Source organism: Moschus berezovskii, chromosome 1 (genome assembly GCF_049115385.1).
Source record: "Moschus berezovskii isolate FMDL1 chromosome 1, NW_MosBer_1.0, whole genome shotgun sequence".
Classification (NCBI taxonomy): domain Eukaryota; kingdom Metazoa; phylum Chordata; class Mammalia; order Artiodactyla; family Moschidae; genus Moschus; species Moschus berezovskii.
The window spans coordinates 13,537,502-13,560,368 of record NC_142460.1 but is presented as its reverse complement, the minus strand read 5'-3'; the positions used below and the strand labels follow the sequence as shown (position 1 = coordinate 13,560,368).

At 42.8% G+C, this 22,867-nt stretch overlaps 1 protein-coding gene across 8 annotated transcripts in view; it reads left to right on the top strand.

The window, feature by feature from the left end:
* SATB1 (SATB homeobox 1) overlaps window positions 1–22,867 on the top strand; it is a 100,790-nt gene that overhangs the window by 62,308 nt on the left and 15,615 nt on the right. For all 8 annotated transcript variants that reach the window (XM_088835403.1, XM_088835427.1, XM_088835423.1 and 5 more), the window contains one exon: window positions 3,904–4,059. In XM_088835403.1, the coding sequence (XP_088691529.1) occupies window positions 3,904–4,059 (156 nt within the window). The remainder of the gene's footprint in view (window positions 1–3,903; window positions 4,060–22,867) is intronic.

Sequence of the window (22,867 nt, the reverse complement as noted above, 5' to 3'; positions counted from 1 at the left end):
TAGCAATGTTTTAGAAGATGTACAAAGTTTATAGATGCAATATACAGTATAATTAACTTAATCTGGTAGCTTCATCCTTCTGTCTCTTTACAACAAATTCTTCTGTAATATAATAAAACATTAGTTATGAATAAGTTCCTGCCCAGGAACTTCACACTTGATAAAAGTTTTATTATGAATCTCTTGACCAGCTTTATGTTACGATCACATATGTGCTTGGAAAATACTTCTCCTTAATAGTCATCTATTAAAAGCTAGAGGACTTTTGAAAAGTCCATATTTGGAAAATAACCAATATTGTTTCTACAAAAGGAAATGTAAAAGGATAGAGCCATGATACTCCAAACAGTGTTAATATATACAAATTTGAAAATGGAGGCTATTTTCTGTCACCAATAGGAGTTCCTCAAAATAGCACATCTCTTACATAACATTACTAAGAAAACATTTATAGTTTGCCTAACTTGAAAAATAAATTTAGATTGGATTTTTTAAATTAATGATAAAAGCATTCGCTAGTAAAAATTAGACATTCATGAGCTAGATTTAGCAAAGGGCCACCAAAAAGCAGGTGCATTATATCTTATAAAGTAAGAATTTTTCCAAATAAAGAAGTCCTGTGTAATGCCCCCTCCAGTGTACTGCGGTGTTTTCTAAGATGAGCATTGGTGTTAGACAGACCCATGTTCAGCCCTCAGCCTTGCCCCTGGACGGACGACTGAACCTAACCTCTGTGTTAGTTTTCTCAATTTAAAAACAGCGATAATAGAACATTCGTGTTAACCTACTCAGGGCTCTCACGCAGGTGAATGTACGTTAACCCAGTGCCCAGCTTGTCATAGACAGCTAATGTCAGCTTCTCTTATTACCATGATTATTACTAAAGCTGCATCGGACATTGACTTGTGTGTGCACACCCTCATGCGTGTGTGCAGTGTGTGCTCACAGGCGCTCCCCCCGCATCAAGGATGGCCCCGGTAGAGTCCCCTCTATGGAGCACGTGTGTCTTCCCTAAGTAGGGTGGCTTGATGAATTCAGCAGTGTGTAAAGGAGCAAAAAAAAAAAAAAAAAACCTTCACAGAAGGTTTGTGTTCTGCTGCACAGTTTCAGTGAAATGCAGAGCAGGCCCTCGTGCCGCACCCTGCCCCCATGTGGGAGGGTGAACAGCAGAAGGCTCTGGTTCTTTGCTTCCCCGGCGCCTCTGTAATGATGGAGTGGTGTGCGCTACCTTGATAAAAGCTATTCAAAAGCAACTGCCTGTATTTTACCTCCTGTGCTATTTGCGGAGAAGAGCTGGAGAGTAGTTTGTTTTGCCTGGAATGAACTACTTTATGAATTTTAATGTGTGATATAATATTAAAAGCTAAACCAGGATTAAAGAAGATTTTTTTTTGTGCTAAGCTAAAATAGTACTTAGTAGAGTGAGGTATAAAAGATTTTTGTTTCCATTTTTACCTGGGGAAAAAATTTCAGCTTTCATAGTTTTGAAAAGCTGTCCAAGTCAGTTCCCCTTAAGCAATAGCTAGTGTTTAGGGAAAAAAATGTGATTCCAGAATTCTAATAGCTTATCTCTGATAAGATGCCTATCCGAGCCAACAGGATGATAAAGAAGAGCTTTTCTAAATATTTTTAAATGAGTAATACAGTTCGTTAGTATTTTTAAAAGTTACTGCTCTCACTGAAAAATGTTTCATGTGCTGCTTTTCCACTTTTGACTATGCTAGCTGCTAGGAAATGGTTATTTGATTTTTTTGGTAAGTAATTTAAAATGTTTGCTTGTTGATTCAAGTGGTAATTGCTTTATTAAAAAAGTTAAACCAAAGAAAATTTTAGAAGCAAAATCACAAGGCCCACCTCCAAGATAAATTCTCAAGCATCATTTTTACAGAAGAATGAAAATTACTTTCAAAATGCACTGAAACTCCCAGATTTCCAAATCCTGCCCTCTTAAGGACTGCTAAGCAGATCACTACTAAGGAACTATTTCTTCCAATGCACTGGACTCCAAGCCTCTATTTCCATAACATTCAGTGTTCAAAGCAATTGAAATGGCTTTTCTTTTCTCTTTCATTTAAGCAGTGAGAAAAAATAGGTATTAAAAGGGACCCCATGGGGTGATCAAGTCTATCCTTCTGCCTCAAAGCAAGACCACCCCAGAGCAAATTGTGAATCTCGCCAAAGCACCCTTGTAGGCCGTTTATGGTGATGCGGTAACTCTTCTGGCTCCTAAAGTGTTTAGCAGATTATTGCTTCAAAGCCTGGTGTCTGTGCCTGGTGGCCTCGGCCCCTAACCGCCTCCCTGAGTGCCGCTGCTCACTGGAGTCCCAGAGCTGGCAGGGAACCTGTGAGTCCAGCCTCCTGCCGTCTCTGATGCCAGTGGGCCCCATGTCCTCCCCGGGGCTGCGGACCAGCTGCTTCCCAGCATCCTTGTTTCTGAGCTCCCAAGGCTAGTGTCCAGGCAGGAGAGTCTAGCCACATCCTCCAGAGGTGGGTTATCTTGCTAACTGGCTGCAAGTTAGAAAGAGAGTCGGATGGTATCAGTTTTAAAGCAAGCTGATCTTTCTAAGTGCAGGGAATTAGACTGAGTAATTAATTCTGCCTCTCTTTTGATACCAAGTATTTGGGGGCAAGGTGAAATAAAGATTAGAAGTCTTGCTGTTTGGGAGAATGTGTCATCTAGGGCTCCCAAATTATGTTTATCCTAAAGTGAGCTTCAGTTTCTGCTGTTCATAGTAGATGAGAGGAATGGTCCAAGATGGTAAGTTTGTAGAGAATGGAAATCTGGATTCTGTAAAGGTCGCTAAGAAAAGTGGTTTTCGATGAATCATGTTGTCAGGAGAAACATGGTCCTGCATCTCCAGTAACTTTTCATTTACGTTTTCATCAGTTTCCCTGTAAAAAGCAGCTATGTGGTTCATCCATGAATGTCCCAGGCTGGTTCCTGTAACTGCGTTAATAAAAGTCAAATTTTTATTTTAATGATTTAAAGTTTTAAGGATTGCTTTTTAAGTTTTAAAAAAGATTATGATATCAGTAAAGTTTGAGGTTGATTTCCCGCCTCAATGTTTTGTCATTTCTCTGGTGATAGCTGCTTATCATTTTTACCGAAGGGATTGATATTGATTCCTCGGTCAAGATTATATAGTGTGAATATATTTTGTGTGTCTTGCAGTCATGTTCTATTAAATACTATAAAATATTTTCTTATTATCTGGTTCCACAAATTAAAAGGAAATAGTCATACAGGGGTGCCAGGAAGCGATGAAATAATTACATGGAACAGCTTGGACATGCACTTGTAAAATGCAACCACCTTTATGATAATTAAGCAAGGCACTCTACCTGTTTCATGGATGGATAGAAGATTTAAATATGCAGCTCTGCAAATAGCTTTGTTATGGAAGATTTTTAAATGAAACATAAGTGGAAAAGGCATAAAAAAAGAGTCTAAAATTAAAAAGGCCATAGTATATAATAGCTATTAGTGGTGCGATTGTCTATCAGGCATCAGGTACCCCACAAAGATACAGCACTGTGCATTACAGCTTTAATTGTGAATTTCCTTTGTTAGAATTGCAGTGGAAGGTAATTGGGTAACAATTAGTTTAGGGTTTTCAAGTCTTTGAAACTATTCCGCTTTCCAGAAAACTTACTTTATGGCATTATAATTCCTGGTTGTCAGCTGGCAGTTGCTGTCATATTACAGATGCAATCACCTGTGACAATGTGACTCCTTACCTTAAGCAGTCTGATCTCCAGCTAATAACTAATGTTGAATGACCGCCCTGTTGATCACCTTGATCATAAAAGGAGCAACAATGTCCAGTTTGGATGCTGAGCCTGAGAAGCTTCAAAACAATTTGGCCAATGGTAAATGACAGGCATGTTCAAAATGTTTTGTAGGTGAAAACAGCTACTATTGCCACTGAGAGGAATGGGAAACCAGAGAACAATACCATGAACATTAATGCTTCCATTTACGACGAGATTCAGCAGGAAATGAAGCGTGCTAAAGTTTCCCAAGCTCTGTTTGCAAAGGTGGCAGCTACCAAAAGCCAGGTAAGCTCTTCTGTCCAGCGTGCAGACTGTTGATCTGCAGTGGCTGTGAAAGTGCGTTCAAAGGAGTGTCTGTCCGCAGTTCGAACTTGTGTCCCTGAGAGGTCGCGGTTCCCAGGCGTGTTGACAGCTCTGGGGTGAGACAGGGTTCAGAGTCAGGTAACAGACACTCGACTGTGTGTCCTCCAGCAGCCATCGTCCAGATCGCAGATTTCTCAGTAAACCCTCAGTCAGTCAATAGTTGTTTCCAGAAGAGCATTGTAGTGTGTAGGAGGTTTCTCCATCTGGTCTGTTGTAGTGGGACAAATAACTTGAGTTATTATTATTTCATTAGAACTTGGGTGACCTTGATTTCCATCCTGAAATGCTGTGAACATTGTGGTTCATTTCTGTTCCAGCTTCGGTGTCTACCACCGTTAGGCACACTTACTAAAGCAGACTCACACACACGTATATATTTTTGCATATTAATAATTATATATGCATATATATATGACACAAATTTAATTACAATTAGAAAAACTGTCTAAATCTTTTAGACACTGTGTATGATATTTGGTACACAATTTTAATTACAGTTAGAAAAATTGTCTAAATCTTTTTAATTATAAATGAATAGAATTGAATTTGGAAAAGTTACAAATCTTTACAAGATGACGTAAAAAAGGATAGATAGTGCAGTCTTTTATCAGTATGATTGTTATAAATTGGTAATTTAAGTTGATCAAATATAGGGTCATCTATAGGAACAAATTCACAATTGTCTACAAGCTCTTGTTCAAAGGCAGGAATACTTTGTAAAGGACCGGAAGAATACTGAAGTCTCTTCCTCTTGGCAGAAAGATTTCGATCCCTGGGTTGGGAAGATCCCCTGGAGAAGGGAAAGGCTACCCGCTCCAGTATTCGGGCCTGGAGAATTCCATGGACTGTATAGACCATGGGGTCGCCAAGAGTCGGACACGACTGAGCCACTTTCACTTCACTTGATAACAATGTCCAAGTGAGATTGAGAGGCAGGCAAAGACATTTTAGACAAATACACTTCATTATCATTAGTGAACTCTCCTTTTTAAAACAGCCTGACTGCTGTCAACTTCTGACAAGATCATACCATCTTAAATACATCACTTATTTACAATGTGATGTATTTATAATATAATACTTTTATTATTAGCTTTTCCTGGAATTTTACTCTAGCAGCATTAATAGCGGTCCTTGATGGGAGTTTTGCTTGAGAAGAGGTTGTTCTTGTTTAAGTTATAGGCTGGCTGAAATACTTAAGGGGTATCTTGGAAATGTTATATAAAAACGGTTAAACTCAAGCTGTGGACTGTAAAAATTATAGTTTTATAGGCCACATGCCTGCCTACCCTTCAATCACTGTCAAAGTGATAATTTCTACAATAATATGTTTCTTTTATTGTGAGATTCTAAACATCAAGTGCTGTTTAAACATTAAACTGAATTGTTTATGTTAGTGCCGTACCCGGCATGTCATACATCAGGCCACTGTAATCTCTCATGGAATGTAAAATTCTGTCATGAATCATGGCTTGTATATCGGAAATTACTGTAATTTTGATTGGAAATTACAGGGCTCTTGAAATGTTTCTAATTATGATAGAATGTTAGAGCCGCTTCAAACCTGTGTTATTCTTCAGATGTCTTCATTTACATGCCAAGACTCGGCGTTAAGGAGGAATGTCCTGCGCGCACGATGCCCCTCACCCTCCCGCCCTGCGCCTTCTTGCTGCTTAGTGTCATTAGGATGAGGATCTCCTAGTGCAGCAGATTCTGTCCCACCTTCCTCTGTGATTGAACAGCTCTTCTGACCTTTCCAATTAAATTATCAAGACTAACAGACTGTCTTCCTACAAGGCCAAACACTTTCCCCAAATCTCCAAATAGATAAACAGAGAAACTAAACCTGCATTATTGCAGTAAGGGGCAGCCTTAAAACCCACAAACAGAAATAGATATTAAAACTTTCTGGAAAGTTGGCATCTGTCATTTAATCCCTATCCCCCCCACCCCCCCCCAACCCATTTCCTGTCTTATGAGAGCATATCTCCTTCTGACTAGCGGTGTTTTGGCTACCTTCATTCTTTCTTTCTTTTAAACAGTACCCCGATTCTGCCCACCTAAGCTGAGTTTCTGATTTTGGACTATTCAGACAGTGGTTCAGTTCAGTTCAGTCGCTCAATCATGTCTGACTCTTTGTGACCCCATGAACCGCAGCATGCCAGGCTGCCCTGTCCCTCACCAGCTCCCAGAGTCCACCGAAACCCTTGTCCATTGAGTCGGTGATGCCATCCAGCCATCTCATCCTCTGTCGTCCCTTCTCCTCCTGCCCTCAATCTTTCCCAGCAACAGGGTCTTTTCTAATGAGTCAGCTCTTCGCATCAGGTGGCCAAAGTATTAGAGATTCAGCTTCAGCATCAGTCCTTCCAATGAATATTCAGGACTGATCTCCTTTAGGATGGACTGGTTGGATCTCCTTGTAGTCCAAGGGACAGTGGTAGCAATGGCTTGATAATGTCACGTGAGCGATGTCCTGGGCAGGGTTCAGCATCCTTGCTCTGTGTCCCTGTCTTACAAAGCTCCCCATGAGTCACTTTCATCCCCGTCAGTTGCAGCTTCTGTGTATTTACCGTGATGAAGTGTTCCCTGGAACCCCCAAAGCTGCTGGCTCATCTTCTCCGTCCTGGTTGGAAGAGAATCCACGGGGCCAGCTGAGGACTGCTGGGGTCCCACAGACTGTTCACTTTCATCCCCTCGCATCACAGTCCCCAACTACTAATGTACTGGAACTTCCGTAAAAAGCCTTTTTGTCGCTTTCTCTTCGTTCTTCAGTTGAGATGCTAGCTACCCTCTTCACGAAAATCTAAAGGTTGATGTTTGCTGAAAAATAAGACCGTCCAGAAATGGCATGCATCGCTGAGAGAGGAAGCCTGGCTCACCGAGGGCAGGTCGTCGTTGACAGGCTGTGTTCTCTTGCCATGGTTTGTGTGGAGGAAATATAAAAACTGGAATGCAAACCGAAACAAACAGACATCTTCAGATGAGACTGGCCTGTTGCATGGTCAGAATTCCCAAATTGTGAGTTGCTGATGCCTTGGATGCACTTGCCGAGGCCCGTCAGCACGCAGGTCCCGCCAGATTCCGAGGGAAGAGCTGGAGGCACTCCTGTGTCAGCCCGTCCAGGCCCTTCGGCTTCTATTTCTGGCCCTGAATCTGTCGGCCTAACATTCATCACCTTTTTTGTGCTCGACCCCATCATGTACTATATATTGCCTGCATTTAGTTCTCAGCAACCCTGTGAGCTGTAACATTGATTTCCTCTTTTTACACACGAGGGCCACTTGACTACCAGTAGGAGAGCCAACCCCAAGTTCTCCGCATCAGTCTTCTAGTGTCTTCTCAGGGTTCCAGGTAGCATCGGGACCAGTTAGCTCCCCTCTTCCAGGAAAGAGGAATTCGGGATGCTGAGCTAACCGATGGTTGAAACGGTGGGGGCGGTCCTGTCTTCGCTGACATGTTCATGGATTATGGGTTCTCTCTGTTGGAGGGTTCTCAGAACCCGAGCTTCTTCATGCCTGGTTGGGGCTGGGGTGTAGGGAGGGGTGCCTGGTGAGGACTCGGGGGGGCTGTGGTCCCGACTGTCACTGGCATTAGATCACTGGGAGATGGAGGGGTCTCACGCTGTCCTGTCCGTGAGGTGTGCTGAAATTTACAACCCTGTGACACAAACAGACAATGGCTTGTAGTGTGTTCAGCCAGAGACTCAGACCTTCACACAGAGTGACTTAGTTACTTCCTATTTATGTATCTTAGATGCCTTTCGTTTTACAAGGTAAAGCTTTAAGTAGGTTGCCTCAATGGCAGGCAGCAGAATTCTTTTAAAAGACAGCACAGCCCTAGAATGTCGTGGAACCAGATACGTAGTAACTGTGGTCTGTGATGACTAATGCACCGGAGTGTTTTCAGGAAAAGAAGCCAACTCTGCAGATCCCAACATTGCACAAGTATTACATTTTCTCTTCGATGAGTAATAGAAATGAGATTGTTTTTAACTCTAATAGAAATGTCTGGGTAAAATATGCAAGTGCAGACTGAAGGTAGGCTACCTTTTGTGCTTGGGTAGGAAAGCAGGCTAATGCCAACTTTAAAAAGATGATATGCTTTAAACATAATGCGAATAGCTACAAATGAATACACTTTATATTCTGGGTATTCAAATAAGCAGCCGTTTTTTTTCCAAGTGAATCATACTGGAATTTTATCAAACATTTAGTCTGATAACATTCAAATAATTACAGCAGCAGAATTCGCTAATTTTACTGTTAAAAAGAATAGTTGATTTGGGTAATAACCATTACGGTATCAAGGTTCAGTTACTGTTCAGTGGTTATAGTGTTTTCATATGGGAGATGGAAATGGAATTCTTTTCCTTAATGGTGGCAGATGTTGGAATCTAATTTTATTCCACAGCAAACCCCCGGAGAGCTCTGAGACTTAAGGTGTATGTCCAGCAAGGGGACATTAGCAGTGCTGTAGGCCTCGCCTTGTACATCAAGTTCTTACATTGATTTTCGTGTTTGCGGAGGTGGGGCTTGCAGATGCAGTAATACTGTCGGAGTGAAGGGCTTTCACTGTGCAGCTGCATCCCCGCTTGCATTTAGAAAGTGATTTCTCTCTGGTGCTTTATTGAACAGGGTGTTTCTTTTAGGTAAAGCAGTCAGATGATGGAAATTCTATTTGACTGAACATGCTGTCAGTAGAATTGTTTGCAGTCTCTACCCACCGGTCCTGGCGAGTTACTGGACACTTTGCCTGCAACAACTTTGGTGAATGGATGTGGTGCACTAAGAAAAGAATTTCTGCCTCTGTGAAAATAGCATGCCAGTTGAAGCAACCAAATAATTCAGAGTCTCTTGCACTCTTTCATCTACTTTTGAGACACTTTTGTCATTGTTAGACCTATAGGATGGGAAAGAGAAGGGAGAGTGAAGGAGAAAGAACAGTTATGTGCTTGTTGGGCTTGTAGGTTAAAAAGGAAGAAAGTATCTTTGGATTTGGAGATTGTTAGATGGTGATTGGAATACCTTAAATACGAGTAAGATGTATCACACATCATCGGCGGTGGAAATAGGGCTGCTGTTTGTTGTTTAGTTGCTAAGTCGTGACCGACTCTTTGCAACTCTGTGGATGGTAGCCCGCCAGACTCCTCTGTGCATAGGGCTAAGAATGCCATCTTGTCGCTGGTTATAGGAATCCACAGTGCTAAAATCCAGGAGAAAAGTCGCATAACTGTGTGCATTCTGTACACCAGATGCGTTCTGTGTTCTAGCATGTCAGCAGAGGCATCCTTTATTTTGTCAGAATCAAGTTGCTCTCGTGGAAACCTCACTTGGAAGCTCCGTGCTGACTCATTCTTTTGGAACATTCTCGTAACAGACTTTGCTGCAGCACGATTTCACCCCTGCAGCCTCCTGCCTTAGACCCGCAGGAGGCCCCTGCACGTTTCCAGGCCCCGGTTCCAGTGATTTCCGGAGCCGCGTGCTTCCCCGGCAGCTGTGGGAAGGCCTTTCCACTGTGTCCTCAGAGCCCCTTCCCTCAGGCTGATGAGCTGCCTGCAACCAGGATCGAGGGAGGCAGCCGCCCTTCTCCACCTAGCGCCTTCGTTTATCTTCGCTTATCTTTACTGGTGGGGAGGAGACCCTCAGGAGATGCAGTTCGGTTTCCCTGGACCAGCTTCCAGGGAGGAGGAGGAGGCGGGAGGAAGGCCGGAGGGGAGGAGAGCGGTAAGGCAGCCTAGCGCAGCCTCTCAGGACGCGCTGGTCCGCAGGTTAACCCGCGTTGGGGAGGCTCCTGCTGCCTGCCTGACCAGGCCGTGAAGGCCTGCCCGTCTCCCGTCACGGTGTTCTGCACTGTGCGACCTCCAAGAGTCCCTTCTGTCTAAATACCGGGGTGGCTATTAGATTGACTTTTCTTTTCTTTTTTTAACTTGAATTATGCTTTTATTTTTTAAATTAGTTTTTTATTGGAGGATAGTTGCTTTTTAACGTTGTGTTCCTTTCTACTGTATAGAAGAATGATGGTAATGAATCAGGTAATGATGGTATAGAAGAATAAATGATCCCGTTTAGACGACCACGGTGTTAAGCAGGGTTCCCTGTGCTGTTCAGCGTGTTCTCGTTAGTTACCGATTTTACACGTGGTGTCCATAGTATATTTGTGACAGCGCCCCTCCCCAGTCAGGGATGGAACCCGTACCCGCTGCATTGGAAGCACGGTCTTGACCACTGGGCCACTGGGGCAGTGGGCGTGGTTTTCTAAAGTGCAGGCCTATCTTTATGTTTCTAGGGGTCCCCAACCTCTGGGGCCCAAGGCCTGATCATAGGAGGTGACGTTGATGCGATAATAATAGGAACACAGTGCACAATAAGTGAAATGTAACGCACCTTAATCATCCTGAAGCCAGCCCCCGCCCCCAGTCTCTGGAAAAAGCATCTTCCACGAAACCAGTCCATGGTCCCAAAAAGGTAGGGGACTGCTGTAGTCCAGTTGATTGCGAAACAGGACTTCTGAAATTAAGGCTTTAAATACATGAACATTGACATAGTATAGCAATTTAAAGGTACATGATTGTATGTCATACAGTGTTTCAAGAACTATATTTGTGAATCTGAATATGAGCTCTTTTCATATTTCTATGTTATAAAAACAAACATGTATTTTAATTAATCTGGGGTTTGATCACCGAGGTAGGTTCAAAATTATTCAATAGAAACTTACCTGTTGATAATATTTTTGGCTAAAATATCACGTTAAAGGGGTGTTTTCCTCCTAGACTTGATATTGTTTATTTCAGAAAGTCAAACCAAAGCATTTTGGTTATTGTATTGCCTCCTGCAAATCCTTTAAAAATTTCTTTTCTTCTGAAATTTAAGATTAAGTAACTGGTCATGTAAATATACGTTCCTCATTCTCCCGTTTAGTAAGCTCACTGTAATAAGTATAATCATAACTCATTAAGCCCAGTTTTCAAAAAATGTCATAAAAAATTTTTAGTCGGGGTTTGGAGAGAAGCGGTTTGTGACTGTCGAGCCAGCTCTCTAAAGAGGGTCCGCACGCGGGGAAGTTTGGGGAAGGTGACCCCAGGGCGGGTCCTTCAAGGCAGGCCAGCGTGTGATGCGTTCCAGGGCATGAGTATACCAAGCATGTATTTGGAGACTCTGCTGTAATCTAGGGCCACCTTTTGTTCCGAAATGTAATATAAGTTGAAAAGTGTAGACTCAGGATATCTTATGAAAGTTCCTCTTTTTGGAAGCCTTCTGTTGGGTTGGCCAGAAAGTTCATTCAGGTTTTTTCCACCCAAACGGAACTTTCTGGCCAACCCCATATAATTAGCTTGACAGTTGAAGAGTTAGAGCACAGGCTCCAATATCTCCAATATGGAGGTAGGGAATAGACCAGACCAGTGGGGTTTCAACTCTCAGCAGGAATGAATTTCAGAACCGAGTGCTATTCAGCTAACTTTGTGTGGAATCGTAACACTGATACAGTTCTTTAAGACTGCCAAGTGAAGAGACAAAGTGTTTTCTCAAAAGTCTCACCAGTTGTCTTTTATGGCTTGGGTAGTAAAGGTAGGTTTTATTTTAGCTTTATCTTCTTTTTCCCTCATATGAGAAATGAAAATAAAGGCCCTGTGAAATGAATGAGCTATGAAAATGCATTTATGCAAAATGACAATAGAAAAATAGCTCTGGAAGAAACTGCACTGTTAAAATTTCACATCAATGAAAAGTCCTAAAAGAGAGATGGAAGAACTTATCTTGGGAATTTGAATCTGATGTAGGATTTTTCGGCCCTGCTAAAAGATGACCTTTAGTACCTTAAAAAGTAACCTTTGAGATTATTCATTCCTATAATTATAGTCGTTATGCTTTTGTACATGCTGTTCTTTTGGGTGATAAAATGACACAACTAAATCATAGACCACCCATTTAAATATCTAAGTCAATATCTGTATCTGCATGTAAAAAATATATATATTTAAAGTAGATTTTAAAGATTAATAGGAATATAGCCATTCTATAATTTATCATTAAATATCTTGTAAAAAGGAAAGCTCCGATCTGCTGGCGGCGTCACCATATGATTGCTAAAGAGATGAAGTTGTCCTTTTTCTGAGACTTCATCTATTTCGGTTGTCTGGTCATAGAGAATATATTCTCTTTTGAGTTCTTGATTCAGCCATTCCAGTGGCCTTTTGTGGTTTTCTTTTCTTTTCTTTTTTTTAAACGATCCTGTTTTCAGCCCATAGGCTTCAGGAATTGGGTTGAAACGCACAGTCTCATAACCCGCCCTCCTCCTCGGCCGTCTCGGTGCCTCTGCTCCTGTAAATCAGATCATAGGCAGCATGCTGTCGTATAATAAGGTGTCTGATCCTTATTACCAGTTTGTTGATGCACAGACTCCTTCAAATTGACCATTGCAACACATGGTTTCCCCTGAAACTAGCTGTGATAATTAGCGTGGTTCTAATGAGACAGAATGTCACTGATCTTCTGCTGAACTGTCGAGTCCCGACGCTGCGGATGGGAACTGTCAGAGCCTGCCATCTGTGACAGCGCTTGGCACGTCCCGGCGGCTGCCGAGAGCATGCTCAGTAGACTAGTTTCAGACAAATGGCCCTTTACTTGACGAGGCCCTGCGTTCTGTTCAACTCAGGAACGCTGGCCCCAACTTTGGCCCATGCCAAAACCCATTTTGTGATCCGAAGGCAGAGAAATAGCGTAAGCCTCTGTTGTAGGTTGCAGAAGAGAGGACTTTCTTACTTAGCAGGTGAATTTTCAGTGGCATTCCTTCCTTTGGGCTTCCCCCCGACCCCGCTCTTTTTTTTTTTTTTTTTTTCCATTTTTTTCCCCCTCAATGGCCCCATCCAGTCAGTTAATGGCAAGGCAGTCATTGAAGAGCCTCTTCCCCAGTTCTCATCCTGCCTTGTTTAAAAGAAATTTGTTGAGGAGTTGGGCTGGCTCATCACGATGGAGGAGTCAGATGTAGCAGAGAGGGGAAATGAAAGAAATAGTTGAGAATGTGTCTAGGAATACACAAGTCGGATAGCAAAATGAAAACGGACAGGACCGTGAGATCTGAAAGCTCCAGAGAGGCGTGGAGAGTTGTGTGTGTGTGTGTGTTTTATTTCTGGAGTACAAATCCAGCGCTGCTTATCATTCCAAAATATGCTTTGTTGCTTTTTATTTCCTCCTCTCTGGCAGACCACACAGGGCTTGTTCTGAAGAACATTTTCACTAATCTGATCAGGCAGCCAAATACGCCGGGAAAACTGCTTTAATGATCCCACTAATTACCTCAAGTCAATATGAACTGTATTATTAGACTGAGGGAAAATATTCCATTAGGTCTCCCCCTTGGGAGTTCCTCCGCTTTGTGATGTCACCGGAGCCTTCACCCTCTCGCTTGTAATTAATTTTATTTACACACGCAGGCACGCACAAGGTCACACCTGCGCAAGCGGCACTGGCCAGGGAGCGCGTGGCACTCGGGCTTAATCAGATCTGTCATAATCACCATTCCGCGCGCTTCTGACACACGCTGTGAAATATTTCAATTTAACTGCCGCTACCAGCACAACCAGATGTAGTGCGAGCGTGGCTGCGCTGGAAATATTATTCCTCAGGATAAACTCTCTCCTCCTCCTCCTCGCCTCCCCCGTCCCAGCTCGTGCAGCACGGAAGCTGATGGGTCCTGTAAATCTTGAATGCAGCGCTAGATTGATAACAGGCGATTAGACAGTTTAACCACAAACAGCTTGTTCATTTTTCACAAATGAAAACCACATGTGGTGTAACTAAAATTTCAGGCCCCCCTTTTTTTAAGAGTTAGGGGTCTCTGTGTGTGTGTGGGGGAGATCTTAAATAAAAATAAAACGCGATGGACAGAAGTTGTCTAGAAAAATAGAGAAGTTGCCTAGCTTTTTTTTTGCAGGTAGTTTTATCCAAACTATCATCAACTTCCTTTTTTTTTTTTTACTTTTGCCAAAACTCAGATGGAAAAAGATGGTACTATTCATTCCCTTTTTTCTTTTTACACAATTTTTTTTTCTTTCTTTCTTTTTGGATGGGAGCAATAATATCCCTTTGGTCTCTGCCTTTTTATTTTGTCAGTGTCAAACCTTTTTTTTTTTTTGAACGTAAATTCTGAGAATTTCTACAGTGGGTATATGCAGTTTTTTAAAGAAGAGTTTCCCTTATTTTTGTCAATGAAAAGTTGTTAGTTTAGGCATGGCGATCATATTCCTCACAATCCCAAAGCAAAAATGGACCCATCAAAAATTTATTTCCCAGAGAGTTGTGTTGATTTGCAGAATCAGTGTGAAGGGTAGAACTAAAAACCAGTGAATTTTGTTTCTTTAGAAATAGTGGAGACAGCCTGGCAGAAACTGCAGGTGCAGAGTAACCATTAAGGCCAAAGTTATCACCAGTCTCAGAAGAATCCAGCCGTAAGGAAATTAGAAGCCATGGAAGCATAGAGCCATAGAAGGCAAAAGCTGTTGGAAAACTAAAATTAAGAGGGGAGGAAGGAGTAGGGTCTGTGGTGATGTAGAACTGTGCCTCCAGAGAGGGCTTGCAACAATCCACTTTAGAGACCATTTAAAACGCAGATCGAGCTAGTTAAATATCTTTTAATGCCAAATAAAATACACTCTTCCTTTTTATCTTTATTTTTGTTTTACTACTGAAGTTATGAGCCTCATTTTGAAACTTCCTCGCTGATGAGAGGTGCCAGTTCCCATGGAATAGTGGATTTTTCTCCTTTCTCTCCTTTAGCCACTTACCTTTCTTCCTTACTCCCTTATATTAAAAAACGAAAAAGTCTTCTTTCTCAATTTTTCACTATTTGCTCTGTTTGCTTCATAATGTCTTCCAGCTTTGCAACTGGCATTTTTCTGCCTATTCGTTCTTTTTCCTTTGGCCTGAATATCACTTTAGAGGAAAAGAAAGTGTTTGTCTTAGAATCTCTTTTCTATCTGAGCTGCTGAGGGGTTCACACGGTTGATGTCTTCAGTCTTAATCAGCCTGTGTAGTCATTTTGCAAGACATGTTATCATGGAAGCTTAAAGTCTCACACTGACTTCTGTTGAGTGCAGATGCGACCTCAGGATCCTCCTCAACACAGAAGTGAAAGCACGGGTTGCATCAGTGAGGTCCATCCACTATGGCTGGTGTCACTTGTATTCTAGGATACCAAGAAAGAGATTTGCTGTATCTGTAACGTAGTTGTGTGGGGATGAGTCGAAGAAATAAGAAACGTGGGGGTAAGAAATTACGGCTTGTGATTCCTGTCCTGCCTCTGCTTTAATGACCCTGAAGAATTTTGCACAGCTACTTCAAAATAGGTGAGCCAGCATACACATGAAGTCACATTTTGCAGTCATAGAGCTTGGCACTTAAAGGAAACTTGCCTTGTTTCATGGCAAGTGAAAGTTTCCATTTGTAACCTAAGAAGTCATCCCCAGCTTTCCACGTATGTTTTAGGATTTCTTTTTGTCATAAGTGTACCTGCGGATACAAAAGAGAAGAGGGAGAAGAACCAAAAAAAAAAAAAAAAAAACAGCTGTTCAGGGATGCTGGAGTATGTGTGAAGTTTGAGTTTTGAGTAGGAGACGAGAACACATCTTTCCATTAAATTTAATGAGACTGCAAGAATCCCCATTATTCAAGGAAAATGCTGTAATTTTCTCTATGGACCCTGCTGGGTCCCTGTCTAATGCAAAGACAGTTTTCATGTATCTGTTAACAAGTCCTGGCTCAAGATTAGTAGAAAAGGAGTCTATAAACTTGATCCTGCCTTTCACCCCAGTCCACCTTCACCCACGCTGCAGTCATGTAGATCTTCAGGAAGATGTACAGGAGGCGGAATTTGTTCTTTGAATATTTATTTTCAATGTCAGCATTTTTCACCAGCATCATTGAAGTCATCAAAATCATCTGTCCTGTAGCCCATGTTTTTACTCCAAGCTGAAGGAAACAGGAGAGTGTGGTTACTGATTATCTACGTCAGAAACGTACTGATCTGCAAAGTCACTTGTGGCTTATGTAACAACTTGTACATAAACTTCATCCTTCAGAGAAGGCCTTGGGGGTTGCAAAGAGGAGGGGTCCCAGTTTCCCGTCTGTCGTGTTGGGGAGACCCAGGCAAGTTGCTTGACCTGTCAGGCCTCTTAACTTTCCCCTTCAGGAAAGTGAACCACGTTGGGTCAGACTGTCATGTCCTGGGCAGGTCCACGTTCCGTGAGTTTGTCGCTGAAGTGGATGCACAAGTGTGAGAAGGGTGCTGTTTGGATTGAAGGCGCCGCCGGCAGGCATGTTGGTCTGGGGATGAGTCCCAGAGCAGGCAGGGTTTTGAATCATGGGAGGGCTTAGCTGATGGGGACACAGTGCTGTTTTGGGGGTGTTTTAGCCTAGAAGAATTATTTATGAGGGGCATGCACTGAGGACAACGGGCTGTTGGAAATCCAGGCTGTGAACTCCGTGTTAGGTCGTGTGCACTGAGCTCCAGATGGGTGTGCTCTCATCTGAGAGCTGTTGCTGGAAAACTGGAACAGCCCCTCCTTTGTCAGGGACCGCACAGTCGGGCCGACATACAGAGGAGGCGAGCCCCGTTCAGCTGGGGCTTGGCCTTGGGTTGCTTGGTGGCGGGGTAGTGGTTGCCAACACCCTGTGATTAGAGATTGCGAAAGAGCTTCCTCTTTAACATGTCTTTTTGGGGTTTTTAACTGATGCCTGAAATTGCACCTTTAACTTCTCATTTTAGGGGGTTGAATCCAAAAACAAAAAGTTCTTCAGGGCAGGATAGCACATCGAAGGGGAAAAACTAGACTCAGCCCACGAGAACTCACAGACTTGGAAGGTCGGTGAAACGGAGAGGTAACTGGGTGAAGGAGGCAGGCATGAGAGCTGGTGTGCAGGAGCTGTCTCAACATGCTTAGTTGCAGGCCTGTCACCTGGTACCTGGAGCATCTAGTGGCCGCTGAGGAGCACCACGGCCCAGATGTCTTCTTCAAATGGTTCCCCGTTTGTTACTTACACCAACACGAGGCTGCTTGTCAGGGCGTTACTTGACTGGTTCATTGATAGAGTATTTGGTGGTTAAAATGAAATGCAGATTAGGTGAAAAATAAATTACTTTCAATGGGGTCACGGAAGTGAAGGCTGTAAATAAAATATACATTCACAAACAGACAGATGCTATTAGGAAAATCCAGCTTGGTCCATGCCAAGCTGTTACTGTCTAAATTGCCTTCTTTTTTCCTGACTTGCAATTAATTTTTGCTTGTGTGTTTGGAGATTGGGGGAAGGGTAATAGCCTAATGGGTAATGATTTTATTTTAGTATTTTGATTAAAGAGACTAAATAACTTGGACCCTGGGTAACCATAAGGACTAACGCCTTATCCATCAAGCTTAATTTCCAGGCAGAGAGTTGTGTTTGTATTTTCGGATGGGCTTAGCCCTGAGGTGCATGTAGCATGTACAGCGATGAGGCAGTCATCGCTCCTTTCTGCCCTCCCTTGACCGTCTCTCCTGTTCGCTTTCTTTTCTTTCTGTATCTGCCCGCTCTCAAATCCGCAAGGCTCTCCTTTATAGCCGTTTGCTCTTTGAAGAGGTGAGGAGAAGAAAGACCAATCATTGCTTTGCAAGCCTCCCTCCCTTCACCCCGCAAAGGCCCGCACCTGCTTTGATTCCATGCCTTTTCCTTCTTGTGTCTGCCCCACTACTGTTTCCTCTTCTGTTTAGGGAACCCAGGTGGCTTTGGAAAAGTACTGCTAGTGTTCCTCTCCAGGCATATAGACGTTTCTCAAAGGAATCTCTGCTAACTGCTTACCTTTATAGTTTGGGGATGGTATGACCTGAACTAAGTCAGAATCTGGACGCTTCCCTATTCAGATGTGTAAACCCATTTACTGTGCTCATAACAGGACCAGGTGAAAACACAGTGAGATATACATATGTGTTGGTGTGACTGTCAGTCAAGGAAGTTCAGGCTATTAAACTATCACTTTATGAATGCATTCTCCTCCAGGCCTGAAATAGATAAATCTGATAAAAGTCTTCCCTCGAGTGGGGCTGGGGTCTTACACATACATGCACGCATGCACACACACACCACACAGTCACACACCCAGGGCACTGCTGAAACACCCCTAGTGGAATCCCAGGGCTCCTCGGGACGCAATATGGGAACCATTGACTAGTGATTAACTGTTCCCTTCAACCCATCTCTGAGAGGTGTGGTGCCTGAGTGGCAAATAAAAAAACAAAAACAAAAAAGCAACATGATAAGGAGATCTGTTCCAAGAATTCCTAAATGCCACCATTTCCTAATCCTCTGGGAGCTTATATGAGATAGCTCTGGAATAATGTTTGCACTGTATATATATGGGCGTGTCTCTACGTATGTATACACACACACAGATGTTGGTAGGGAGCACCCTCTTCAGGAATTCTTAACCTGTGTCGCATCTTCCCCCAAGGGTCCACGCAGGAACTTAGGTAGAATAAAAAATCTTTATTTCACTGATGTCTGATTAAGATTTGGCACTTAATATAGGCAACGAGTGAAAGTATTATTAGGAGTACCTAAGGATTTGTCACCAATAAAAATCATAAATATTTTCATGTCACATATTTATTGCAGATTGTCTCAAAATACTATTTTTGCTCATCAGTCTAAAATTATGGTAGGTCTTAGCTCTTTTCCCAGATCTTGTTATTTAGTTTGTTGATAAGGAAGCATACATTGTTATATTACTATAACATACAATTTTGATGACTGTATTTCAGTCCAATTGTGTTTTTTTGGTAATTTTACACATTGTATTTCTGGCACATAAAAACATTGTCCTGAGAACAGGGGACTTTACCAGACTACCAGAAGGTCCATCACACAAAAGAGGGGAGACCAAAGTTTAGATCAATTGTGTGTTAAAAGAAAAAAAAAAATGTCTAATTTTTTAAAACAGTAGCTGAAGAGTTCTTGAATTTACCTGGGAAAGATTTATTTATTACTTTTTCAGATGCTTATATTTTAAGTATGGGTGAGCATGGGTGACGGTGATTGCAGTGACATTTCAAACAACAGCACAACCCTGTACACAACCTTTTCTCCAGTGTTCTGATGCCCACGTATAGTGCCGACATTTGGGAGAGGGCCTTTGCCCTCAGGCTGGAAACTTTTTGCCAGGGAAACTATACCTTGGCGCTCAGCTTAAGTCTGAAGTTTAAGCTGATCTTCCTCACTGGCCAGTAAGTGCTGGGAGCGATAGGCCCTCTTCTGTCTGTCCCACATCTTGGCCTCGGCAGATGGCACGTAGCTGGCAATTTGCGGTTATCTGTGGAAGAGCGGAATGATTCAGGAGTAAATTCATCCAGTCGCAGGTTTGCCCGCTCAAAAGCTTGCTGTCCGGTGGGAGGAGGGCGGGGAGGCCCTGTGCCCAGGAGGCCGGGGTGGAGCCCGGCTCTGCCCGCCCCTCTGGACGTGCCCACCAGTGTGGCCCCGGCCTCCATGTCTGCTTTCACTGCTACATTCAAACCTGGCCCTTATCACTGCGACTCCCGTGGTGCTTCTAGAGATAGTCACCCTTTCTTTCTTTTAAGCCTTTTTTTTTTTTTTAAATCCACAAATTCAAGTTCCTCATTTAAGCTGACTTCTGATGAGTCGCTTTGCATAATGGATAAAGCAGTGTGGTTTTTGGCCACAGAATGGGTGTTACTTTATCAGCAAAATCATAAGCAGCTTGGGAGCTTGTAATGACCCTGCCCGCTTGATGGTTCCTCTAAGATATGAGGCCCATAACTTTTACAATCCCGAATTGCCTTCCCCTGGTTTTAAACATTCTTTTGTTATCTCTCGTAGAATATCATAGAGGGAAGATTTAAATTTTTAATTCGCAGCCCCTCAGTATGAGTAATGAGAGGTATAGCTCGTTTGAGGAGGTATCTGCAGTGTTGAAAAGTTTTATATAAATCAGTGAAAAACGGAATGGCAGAAACATTTGACAACAGACTATTTTTGTAAGCTGACCACTAGTGTATTGAGTCAGTCATCACCTAAAAATTACTCTTTATAGGTTCATATTTTTATAGGTTTTTTTTTTTGCACATGGCATATACAGATATTTCACAACATTTTTTCTTTATGATCATTGTAATTTTGAAGAAAAAAATATTGTTAAGTTTTTAATAGTGCCTTAATGCAACATAAGAGATTTGCTTCATAATATTATGGTATAAGAGCACACATTTATTGGGGTTGAGGGATTTGGAAAAAGATAAGTTTCCCAGGAAACTTCTGCTGTAAATAGTCAAATGTATATGCCTTTGACAGAAGCCTTCTTTTTTTAACGCATCATTTTATCTTTATTTATTTATTTTTTGGCCATGCTGTGCAGCATGTTGGATCTTAGTTCCCCAATCAGGGATTAAACCCATGTCCCCTGCATGGGACACATGGAGTCTTAACCGCTGGACCACCAGAGGAATCCCAGAAGCCTGTCACAGGTCCTCTCTGCCTCCTAACCCTACTGCTGAGCTCCCTTTCGATTTTACTTCTTTGAAATGCAGTGTTATTATGAGTATAAGTTGTTGGACTTGGCTATCATGTACGGTGCCCTCAGGAATTGTAGTGGTGTAGCTAGTGACTATATCGGAGAAGGCAATGGCGAGCCACTCCAGTGTTCTTGCCTAGAAAATCCCATGGATGGAGGAGGCTGGTGGGCTGCAGTCCGTGGGGTCGCTAAGGGTCGGACCCGACTGAGCGACTTCACTTTCACACATTGGAGAAGGAAATGGCAACCCACTCCAGTGTTCTTGCCTGGAGAATCCCAGAGACGGGGGACCCTGGTGGGCTTCTGTCTATGGGGTCACACAGAGTTGGACACAACTGAAGTGACGCAGCAGCAGCATACAATTTAAACTGAACTGAACTGATACAGTTTTTTGCCATGAAAGAAAGCTGATCGCTGAAGAATTGATGCTTTTGAACTGTGGTGTTGGAGAAGACTCTTGAGAGTCCCTTGGACTGCAAGGAGATCCAACCAGTCCATTCTAAAGGAGATCAGTCCTAGGTGTTCATTGGAAGGACTGATGCTAAAGCTGAAACTCCAATACTTTGGCCACCTCATGTGACGAGTTGACTCACTGGAAAAGACTCTGATGCTGGGAAAGGTTGGGGGCGGGAGGAGAAGGGGACGACAGAGGATGAGATGGCTGGATGGCATCACCGACTCTGTGGACATGAGTTTGAGTGAACTTTGGGAGTTGGTGATGGACAGGGAGGCCTGGCGTGCTGTGATTCATGGGGTCGCAAAGAGTCGGACATGACTGAGTGACTGAACTGAACTGAACTGTACTGAAATGGCTCAGACTGTGTTGTTTTTCTGTTCACTTCTGATTCCCCGAACTTAGCCACTTCAGTGTTGCAGGGAGTCTTGCTGTATTTTTACACTCACTCACTGAAGTGAGAGCCTCAGGGCGTCTTCAGACCTCTTGGGTGAAGGCAGGTGAAGAGCATGCCCTTCACGGGGCTCTCTGTGTTGATGTGTGTTTATGACAGATGTAAGTCAGCAGAGATGGCGGTGGGTTGGGATAAAGAAATCTGCCAGCCTCAGTTTGTGGGAGAAATGGTGAGGGCTGGGACCAGAAGAGCAGGCATGGAAAAGAAGACGCAAATTCAAAACACATCCGTCCAGTGGAATTGATGGGAATTTATGATTGTTTATGGAGAAAACAAGAAAAGTCAGATTTTTTAATTGAAGCTGTTTGCCATGGTTTTTTAAAATTGAAAAATACTACTAGCCAGTATAGAAAAACACATTTTAAAGAAATCATAAAGGAGGAAAGACCATGAAAAGTACCCAAATCCCAGTTAACTAGAAATAGCCTGATTTGTGTTCTTTGTACATACATACACACGCGTGCACATATATGCCTTTATTCATTCATATTCTAAGCCCACCTTTTAATTCATTCCCTGTTGAGGTGTATTGAAGTTGCATTCAACTTTTGCTATTAAAAACAATGCTAATGTGAACATTATTATAGTTAAATATTTGTATACATCTTTATTATTTCCTTAGAATTAATTCTCAGAAGTAGAAATTATAGGAGCAAAAAAGGCATTTGTGTTTTAAAGGTAATTGCTAGTCATTCTACACCCATCATTTCCCATTGTGCTCTGGAAAGATTATATCAATTTACGCTTCAAATAGCAACCTCTCACCTGGGTGACTGGGTGAGTGGTGTGCCATCAACAGTTAAACTGCATAGAAGGTGCTGTGTTTGTGGGGGAGACACTGGGTTCAGGTTGGGATGTGGTAACTGGATCATTTTCATTAACTCCCCAGCTACCCATATTCCCTTGGATTGTACTTGTGATAATGGCAACGATGATAAATAATAGCTGACCTTCATCATACTGTCCTGTGTGCCAAGCCCCTAGTGTGAATTATCTCCGCAGTTCTTACAACCCTATGAGCGGTGGTAACGTTACCGCCATTTTACAGAGGAGTAAATTCAGGGCTGGCAAACTCGAGGCACTTGACCAGAGTTTACTGGGCCAGTCACTGTTAGAGTAAGTGTTAGAATGGAGACGTGGGATTGCTGAACAAGTCCACCTTAGAGGAGGGGTCCGTAGAGGACATGAGCCACAGAGGGTGAGCAGTACCCTCAGGCACGTGTGCAGAGAGCGACGGTGAAGGAATGTAAGCTTGGTGGCTTCCACAG